The sequence below is a fragment of the Schistosoma mansoni genome (genome assembly GCF_000237925.1).
Source record: "Schistosoma mansoni, WGS project CABG00000000 data, supercontig 0184, strain Puerto Rico, whole genome shotgun sequence".
In the NCBI taxonomy this organism is placed as follows: domain Eukaryota; kingdom Metazoa; phylum Platyhelminthes; class Trematoda; order Strigeidida; family Schistosomatidae; genus Schistosoma; species Schistosoma mansoni.
Window position 1 is genome coordinate 376,395 of NW_017386068.1, and position 10,105 is coordinate 386,499.

General features: G+C 38.9%; 1 protein-coding gene across 1 annotated transcript; it reads left to right on the forward strand.

Annotated features, from left to right (window-relative positions):
* Positions 1-5,638: 5,638 nt before the first annotated feature.
* Smp_097560 (protein phosphatase inhibitor, putative) lies at positions 5,639-9,721 on the forward strand (the record flags this gene model as incomplete). The annotated part of the gene is made up of 2 exons (XM_018794610.1): positions 5,639-5,912; positions 9,323-9,721. The coding sequence occupies exons 1-2, from the start codon at positions 5,838-5,840 to the stop codon at positions 9,719-9,721; spliced, it is 474 nt and encodes a 157-aa protein (XP_018647050.1). The 5' UTR covers positions 5,639-5,837.
* Between the last annotated feature and the right edge of the window lie 384 nt (positions 9,722-10,105).

Genomic DNA, 10,105 nt, shown 5'->3' on the forward strand with positions numbered 1-10,105 from the left:
AATCACCCACACATACAAAAAAAAATTTGAACTGTTTATCTTTGTGTACAATGAATAAATAATTAAATAGAGTTTACTCGTTTATTATTGTAACAAATTTTTTTGAAAAAAAATGTGACAAAACGAATAATTGTAGACAAATGTGATTATGTACACTGTAGAAAGGAAAAATTTTTGTAGATGAGATTGATAGTGTAGGTCCTCGATAATTGTTTGCTTTGATTGTTTTAGTTGTTTTTTTTATATGGCAAAATGTACATAACGCTTTGGTTTTTTTATAAGTCTCCCAGATCGTGTTAAACAAGAGGGTGTAGTACTGTTTTTCCTCTTCCTCTTGTTTCTTAGCAATTGATGGGAGTGATTGTTTGTTCGCAGTATTGTCGTCTGTGGCTTGAGGGGCTTCGTAGAAAGCTGGTTTTATTCGGTCTATGGAAATTGTTTCATTGTTCCCGTTTTTGTTGATAATGAAATATTTGTGAGTGCGTTTTATTACTTTATAAGGACCTTCATATGGTGGTGTCAGTGGCTTTTTCACCGCGTCTACTCGTACAAAAACAAATTTGCAGGTTTCTAAATGTTTATCGAGATGGACTGGGTTGTTGTATTCTCGAGGTGGTATTGCTCTAATGTTCTGCATCATTTGTAATAGGTGACTTGCGAAGTGAGTAGAATCCCCGTGCGTTGTAGGTTCATAGTTGATTAGTTGGTCGGGTAACGTTAGAGTTGTACCATATACTAACTCGGCGGCTGTACATCCAATGTCTTCCTTTATGGTTGAACGAATACCGAGGAGTACAAGCGGTAAGGCATCGCTCCACTTTGATGAGTCAGCTTGCGCCATCAGTGAGCTTTTCAATTGGCGATGGAATCTTTCAACCATGCCATTAGCTGCTGGGTGGTAAGCTGTGGTTTTAATATGGTTGACCCCTAGAAGTTTAATGAACTCCTGGAAAAGGACAGATTGAAATTGGGGACCACGATCCGTTGTGATTATTGATGGTACTCCATAGTTAGTTATCCAGCGATCGAGGAAGACTGAAGCGACTGTTTCTGCTGATGTGTCTTTAATGGGGCATGCTATGGCCCATCTTGTGAACCTATCTATTGCGGTGAGGATATGTGTGAAAGAGTTTGATGGTGGCAGAGGCCCAACTAAATCTAAATGCACGTGCTGGAAGCGTTTGTCAGGGATAGGGAACTTCCCAATTGGACTGTAGGTGTGTTTTTGCGTCTTACTGCGTTGGCACTGGAGACAGTTACGTGTCCAACGTTTAACATCCGAGATGATTTTAGGCCACACAAAACGTTCGGTAATGAGCTTTACTGTTGCTCTGATGCCTGGATGTGAAAGACCGTGCAAGTGCTGAAATATTTTTCGTCTGCAAGCGTGTGGGACAAACGGACGATTGTTGCTTGTTGAAGTGTCGCACATGATAAATGCATCTGAAAGAGGAATTGGTACTGGTTTGAGATCTAAGCTAGACTTTTCTTTGCAGGCTTTTAATTCTGCATCGTCTGCTTGTAACTTAGCCAAGGTTTCAAGGCTGATGTCATGATTGAGTACCATCGTATTGATACCCGTCCTAGATAGTGCATCTGCAACAATGTTCGTGTGACCTTTGATAAACCTGATGTCTGTGGTAAATTGGGAGATATAATCAAGTTGTCTTGCTTCTCGTGGGGAATGTTTGTCATACGATGTGCTAAAAGAATGGCAAAGGGGTTTGTGGTCTGTCATAATGATGAAATCACGACCCTGTAGCAAAAAGTTGAAATGTTTTACTGCTAAATACATAGCTAAGAGTTCGCGTCCAAAAGTACTATAACGTTCTTGTGCTGGCGATAATCTCTTGGAGAAAAAGGCAATGGGGGTAATCGTGTTGTTTACCCGCTGTTGTAATACTGCCCCGACGGCTTTTTGTGAAGCGTCCGTGCATAGGATCAACAGTGTTGTGGGGTCAGTATTCAGGTGTTGGAGCATGGTAGCACTAGTAATCATGGATTTAGCTTTCTCAAATGCTACTTTGGCATTGGAAGGTAACTTGAATATTTGGTTCTTTTCTTTCTTGGTACCTGATTTATCGTTTTTCAGTAAATCTGTCAATGGCTGTAGTACATCGGCACAATTTGGTGGAAATCGTCGATAAAAATTACATGTTCCATGGAAACGACGCAGTGATTTTACTGAGGTCGGTTCTGGATAGCTGGTGATGGCTTTGACTTTATCTTCAAGCGGTCCAATTCCTTGAGAATCAATGTGGTGTCCCAGGAATTCCAGAGATGAGGCGCCAAATATACACTTCGAAGGGTTGATTACAACACCATAACTTTTGAAACGTTCAAAAAGCGTGTGTAAGTGTTGAACATGTTCTTCAGTGGAAGAACTAGCGATCAAAACATCGTCGATATAGACAAACACAAAATCTAAACCTCTAGTTACTTCGTCCATAAATCTCTGAAAGGTTTGAGCGGCGTTTTTTAGTCCGAAAGGCATCTTCAAAAATTCAAACAAGCCAAAAGGTGTGATTACGGCTGTTTTTTCGATATCCTCAGGTGCCATCGGTATTTGATGGTATGCTCGGACGAGATCTAACTTTGAAAAAATCTGTTTTCCATGTAGATTTAAAGAAAAATCATGCAGACGAGGGATCGGATACCGGTCTGGGATAGTCTGGTTATTCAATCGGCGATAATCTCCACATGGGCGCCAGTCTTGATCTTTCTTGGGAACCATATGCAGCGGCGAGGCCCAAGGACTGTTAGATTGTCTGATTATTCCAAGTTGCACCATGTGTTCGAATTCTCTCTTAGCGAACTGCAACTTGCTTGGAGGGAGTCTTCTCGCCCTGGCGCGAATGGGCGGTCCGGTGGTAGTGATATGGTGTTGCACCAACTGTGGGTTACCTTCCTTTTGGTAATCTGATTTCGCAATGCACTGGTATTCTGTTAGAATGTCGTTGAAGATGTTGTTCACAGGTTTCATTATTCGAACACCATGGATTTCGTTGTCGTTGGAGAGTGTACCATTTACATGTAAACGTGTGTTTACGTCGATTAATCTCTTGTTGGTCATATCTAACAACAGGTTGTACGCACTAAGAAAATCGGCCCCGAGGATGGGTCGTTCGACTTGGGCAACTATGAATACCCATGTGAATCTTCTGCGGAGCGCGAGGTCTAATATAAGAGATTGCTCTCCGTAAGTCTTGATAACTGATTCGTTAGCCGCTATTAGGGACAGTTTAGTGCTTGTTGTCTGTTGTCTGCGGGAGAGATGGAGTGGGATGATGCTGATTTCTGCTCCAGTATCGACTAAAAAATCCGGGCCAGAAATGCGATCCCTGACGTGAAATAGGCGGCTAACATGTTGGCCAGTAACAGCTGCCGCCATTACTGTCTGGCCACTTCGTTTCCCTGATAGTTTGGGTTGTTTGTCTTAAAGTTGTACGGTTTTGTGCAACGACGTGCTTTCTCACCATAATTCGAATGATACCAACAAATTCCGGCTGCCCGCTTAGGTGACCTAAGACGATGTCTGGATACTGATCTCCTTCTGGACGTCGATCTGGGAGGTCGAGAATGGATGGTGGAAACAGTCGCCTGCAGTGATGTTAGCTGCTGTGTTAACAGTGTTATTTGTTGTTGGATGTTGGGTGCGTCGCTCATGTTTTCTCTACTTGAGGATTGTATCGCGCTAACGCCGCGACTATCGGGATATATTTCTATCATCTTATCGGCCATGTCTGCTAAATCATCAAGACTGACAGAGGCTCCTGATATGCTGAGGATTTGTCTGACGTTATGTGGTAACCTTTGTAACCACATCTGCTTAAGTAATGCTTCGTCTAACTTGTATGAGCCTGCTAGTTGTCTCATATGTCTAAGCAACTGTGAAGGTCTTTTGTCCCCTAACTCGCATGGGGTGAGTAGTTGCTGTAAGCGTTTTTCATCAGACTGCGAAGTACGGTGGATTACTGCGGCTTTTATTTTGTCATAGGGGTCCGTTTCTGGTACGTTATCTATCAGGTCACCGACTTCCGTTGCTACATCTATAGGTAGTGCACCGACGATGTGGGCATATTTAGTCGCCTGTGAACGTATACCCCTCGCCAAAAATAATGCCTCAACCTGTGCAAACCAGATCCTGGGATTATTAACACCGTATGTCGGTAATCTTAGTTCAGAAATAGCGTTGATTGAGTTTAAAACATTATCTTCTGGCTGTGATGAATGAAAGGGGTTGGTTGATGGGCTATCAATATCGATAAGTTTATTAGGGGAGTCCATAATGTCAAAAAAACAAAAAAATGGTGTCGTGCCAATCATTAATAATAATAAATTATGAAGATACATATAGTAAATGTCTATAAAAAAAATAATCGAGGTTCACCAAATAAATGTGGTGGACCAGACAATATATAAAAGCAAAAGATATCAACAAAGTTAATAACAACCAATAGTAATATTAATATATACAAGTTAAATGTTACAAATACAATAAATAATGGGACTTTACTTAAGTTCATCCAAAATGATGCGTGTTCGGCTTTGATCTGGTACAATAAATCCACAATTATAGATGCTCAGTAATTCAAAACGTATCGATGATCTCCCCAGTATTGTAATCCAAAGTAAGATGTGATGTATTCACTTTCTCAGTCTATGAATGTAAATAATATTTGTTTTAGAACTAAGTTAACTCAATCTCGAATGAAAACAGAACGAGGGATGTGTGAGTATTAATGTATTTGTTAGCCAGAAAGAAGATGTCACGCTATGTTGGGATCACAACGGAAAGTGTCTTCAGGGTCATTGACTAAAACAACATGTACAATCATTTAATGATGAATGTACATACAGTGAAAAATTGACAAAACAAATACAAATAATATTAAAAACTATTTACAAAATAAGCTTGTCGGTCATATCTCCACAACCTCTTTTGGATGTTGCGTTACTCTGTCTGAAGGTGACTGCTTAGTTTTATTCAGTCATCCGAGATCCATATTGTAAAGTTCAGAACTTTCTTAAGTTGATTTCGCCTCAGTCACATGCGTTTTGTAAAATGGTTTATCAGAAGTGTGCGAATTGTGACTTTTGGATGTGTGTGTCCAAATGCATGTGGACTTGTGTTTGTGTAAATATTCGCAGTTTAGTTTTCGGAATTAGTTATTAGTTACTTGGGCAGTGATATTCACACTAAAATGTCGTACATAAGCTAGGTTTAGCTGCTGAACTACGCAGGTTGTTGCTGCTTAAACGGTAAAAATACTATTCATCCCAGACGTCATTGAATCACTGTGAGCTCTTCCGCTTGACACTATGTTCGTGTGACTACGATGTTCGTTGTATTCAGTTCACGTACGATTTCAATTGCAACTGTGCGACTGAGTAACTAGGTTCAATCTTGTAAGACTCACCGTAAGTCATACTTTATTATAAAAGCTAATAAAATTACTCGGTTGTTAAACTCAGATTTGGTAAATTTGAAAGTCGTATTTGCATATGTGGTGGCAAATGACTCTACAGTATTGGTTTTTTTTAAAACTCGTTATTTACGTTGATCTCAGTCTCAGTAGACATAACTAGTTGATAGCGCTCGGCCAAGCATCACCAGGTCACGGCTCGAATTAAAATGCCACTCCTCTACATAACGATTTCGAAATCTCCACTCCCACTTGTCCACAACCAAAAGTGCTATTTCAACAAATGGTCGTTCCAATTATTAAGTTTTGTTCGTTCTTGGTCTGCCATAACTATGTTGATTTTTCTATCTTACAGACATACACAAGCAGTTGGTACCTTCACATCAACTTGATGAATATTTAATTAGCTTCATGGCCACGGAATTAAGAACAAATGTAAAAGCAGAAAGAGAGGAACAACCAGCTACAGTTGCTGATGTCAATCAGGTAAAAAAGTACTTCAAATTTTCTATTGAATAGTCTCCTGGTGATTTCGAAATATGAGAAAAAAAATCCAGAACTATATTCACATGATATTTATTCCAAAATATCCGACAAATGGGCTGTAGGACTTGTGTGGGTTATGTTGTGCTCACCAGAAAGCCCCTACAAATTTATTTGTTGGACCTAAATATTTCTTGCTTTTTCGAATGTTATCAGCAATTTCAACGAGGTTAATAGGTGTTTATTGATATCTTTAAATAATGATTCAACAAATTTGTACAGACATGCATATACTGCCTTTAATTATCGTCTAACTGATTAGCTATGGATGTTATTGATCAAGTCGATCCTTTCATTTAAAGTGTTTTCTGGTTACATTAACTTTATCACTATATAAACTGAACAGTCGAAAGAAAACTGAACTGGAAGAATGGCCATTGTGTGTAAATGCATATACGATCCTATTGAAATGCCAAGAGATCTTTGTTAGAATATGAGATCTGGTCTCGTCCTCTGACCAACAAAGTCTATAAGAAGGAAAAAATCCCCTTCTTGTGATAATCACAGAGATATCAGTTTAGCTAATATGATATTTAAAATATTGGTCTCAATAATACTTCGATGCACAACTGGAGCTAGTGAATAGTAATAATAGTAGTAAACCCAAGAAAACCAGGCTGGTTTCAGATCTGGATGCGAATGTATGGACTAAATATTCACTCCTCGGCAGGTTCTGTAACATAGACATACTTTTCAACACCCGACTATAGTTGCATTCCTTGACCTTAAGGCGTTGTTTATCTCTGTTGATCGTGGGGTTCTGTGTTAGTGCCTTTCATTGGAAGGCGTACCAAAGACGTACATTAACCTCGTATAGGCTCTCTGCTCTAATACTACTGGTCAAGGTAGAGCTTGTGGCGAAATGCCGTCCGAATTGATTACTTCAAGTGGTGTTCATCAGGGTTGTCCACTTTCCTCATTCTCAACTTTGTCATAAGTATGCCTTTAGAAATAACACTAATCTTTTGACTTTTCAATTGATCTTTCACCAGCAGATCTAAATTTTGACTTATAACACACACATGATACTGTTCTATTTGATGAGGACTCTGTCAAAATAGTCTTTTGACCACCTTAGGCAACAATGCAAGAATGTTTGGGATGCGATTCTCTCCCTCTAAATCCAAAATACTGCTTCAGAATTGGCTTGCATCATTGTCTGAATTAATGATAGGGAGTGAAGAAGTTGAGCTTGTTGATCTCTTTACTTATCCTGAGAGTCTCATTAGTCCTGATAGTCTAGTGTCTGACGAAATCTCGGTTCGGTTTTAGAAGGCTCTATCAACTTGCGCCACTTGTGGCTTAAGCAAGATATCCGTCTGCCAACCAAAGGACAAGTTCACTATTCAACTGTACGCCTCATTATACTTTGTGGATGTGAAACATGTCCATCAAGAACAGAGGATATCCGTAGGTTACTAGTATCCAATCATAGGTGTCTTCAAAGCATTGGTCGTATATTTTGGGACCATTATTTAGGCTAGGGATAGAGTACTAGATAAAGTTAGTAAGTCAATTGATAAGGTAGTGAGTCTTTGTTGAGTGGGGTGGTTGGGACATGTGTTACACCTCCCTAACCTCCGCCTACCTCGACGGATGTTTTCTGGTGCTGAAGTTGGCTGAAAGAAAGCTAGGTGCGGCCAAACCAAAACATTGCATCAGTCCATGAAAGTCACTGACAGTTGGACTGAACTATGTTAATAGGTGTAGACTTACATGGTTTGGGCCTGTGCGATTATCATAACCAGCGGTTAGAAACTTTGGATGAAATGGCCCAAGATCGTTTGTTATGGAGCAGGTACATCTACTTTTTTTGTCTTCCTCCAAAATCTTAAACATATGAATCCCTCAAAAAAGTTATTGAAATGAAAAATGTCCCAATTCACTAACTTATGTTTTCTTGGTTTGTATTTTAAATGCCTAGTCTTTTCTATTACCAGTGATACTGTAACCACCTCTATTACTCTTGATTAGGCCTATCATTTTCATCTTGCTGTGGTATTAGTTATAGAAACTTGTACACACGTACCAGGTTTCACGTTGTAACTGACTGATTAGGAGTCATTACGTTCGAATATCAACATATCAAGAGGATAGCAGAATTGTTGGCAATGACTAAAATCTAGAACCCTACAGTCAGCGCTCAAAAAAGAAAAATTCAAATTTAGGAAAACAACATAATGAAATAAATAGTCGTATAATTGGTTTTTCGAGACTAAACCATCTCGAATAACTACCAATATAAAGGAATGCCTCATAAAATGTACACTAAGTATGAATTGGTTGTTGCCGACCAAACTTGTTGAGTGTGCGTATCTCTTAGCTGATACTGATAAGATAACTACAATCTATTAGTTCTTATAAATGCTAACATTTTCGGAAACAACGATAATCAATTTAACTTTCATATCTTACAACTGGGCTAGTGCTCTGTTGATAAATGTTAAATCAATTCCACATGTAATGAAGTCCGTTTTATTTATTTATTTGAACGCATAAATATTGGCACAAAGGGTCACTGAATAGATATGCACCATACAAGTCACTGGATTTGCGTGTGAGCTGTGATACTGCCCGGGTGCCCAAACCGAAGCAGATGGTTTCCTTGGGAGGCCACACCCGGAGCTTTTGACGTAGAGGTCTAATCAACAAGGCAGTGGAGAAACGTCAAGAGACGCAGTCCCATGGTAGCCGGTAACCAAGGATTGGTTAGTACGCCATTTGTTCCTTCAGGATACTGGAGCCCATGTGCACCATTGGTTTGGAATGAGGGTTTTCCAACCCCCCTAGGCGGATTCTCTATACCCACCAACTCGGTTAAAGCACGGGACATTCGCTTTTCTTCCTCACAATTTCGTAAACAACACTCACCACGAGAAGGCAGTGTGTAGGAATTCCCTGACAATGGCTGTATGCGCGTGGCCATGTGAGAGCATTTGGAGGGGGAGGGCAGACTCTCTCCACCTTCCGGCCGTACCAGGGCATTTGAGGGCTCTGAAGTCTTTGCAATATAATAAAAACGTTTGTTCGTACAATTTTTAAGTATGATAATAAGCTCAAAATAAATGGAAATAGTAGACTTTCTTGGCAAGTAAGAATTACTGTGGCATCATCAAGATAAAAACTTTGATCAGAAACACTCAGATTTCAGCAAAACGAATTGTTTTCACTGAAGCAGATTGTCACATTACTCAGTCGATGTCGAATTATTGCTTTAGAGCTTATGGCGATAACATGTCACATATGTAACAGTAATTTTTAAAGTTAACTGTTCCTTTAAGAAAAGATTAAATAATATTGTGACTGATTTAATTCTTGACTGACCCTTTTTGATTTAATTTTAATTCTAACAGCCTCTATTAATACGGGGAACTAGCCATGCTCAAACAGTTGATAATGAAAATACTCTACCTTCTTCTAGTCATGGTCCAGCAATCCATTGGGCTGAAGGTACAATAGATAATGAATTTATGGGTAAAAAAAAGTCAAGTTGTTGTTGTATTTATGAAAAACCAAGAAAATGGAATGAATCATCTAGTTCATCATCGGATGATTCTGATCCTTCTCCTGATGATAATGATGATACAAACAAACAAAATACAAATAAACATACACATTGTACAGAAAATTGTAGAGGACATACCAAGAGATGCTTTCGAAAGAAGAAAAACAATAAAGATTCAAATTCTGAGAACTTTGAAAAGCCAACTCCATCATCATCTGACTTCAATCCGAATGGTTTATGTTCATAATTTAAATAATCTTGTTTTAATACTGATTGTCTGAATAGTTGAATATCTTTGATTCAAATACTTGTTAGTTTGGTTTGTATTCAATCTGTCCATACTTTATTTTACTCTTACATCTCTTCCTCTTATTACTATTACTACTACTACTACTGTTATGTGAATAATTTCCAATTTGTTGTTATCCTACAGATGTATATTTCAGTTGTTTTTAAACATCAAAGTTGAAATAAACTTAAAACAGACCTATTGTGTGATTCTTATTAATTATCTGGCCTGCGTCAACACATGAACTAAGGATAGGGAGTGAAGTAGTCGAACGCGTTCGACTACTTCACTTATCTTGGAAGTCTGATCAGCCTTAATGAGTTGGTGTCTGACGGAATCTCT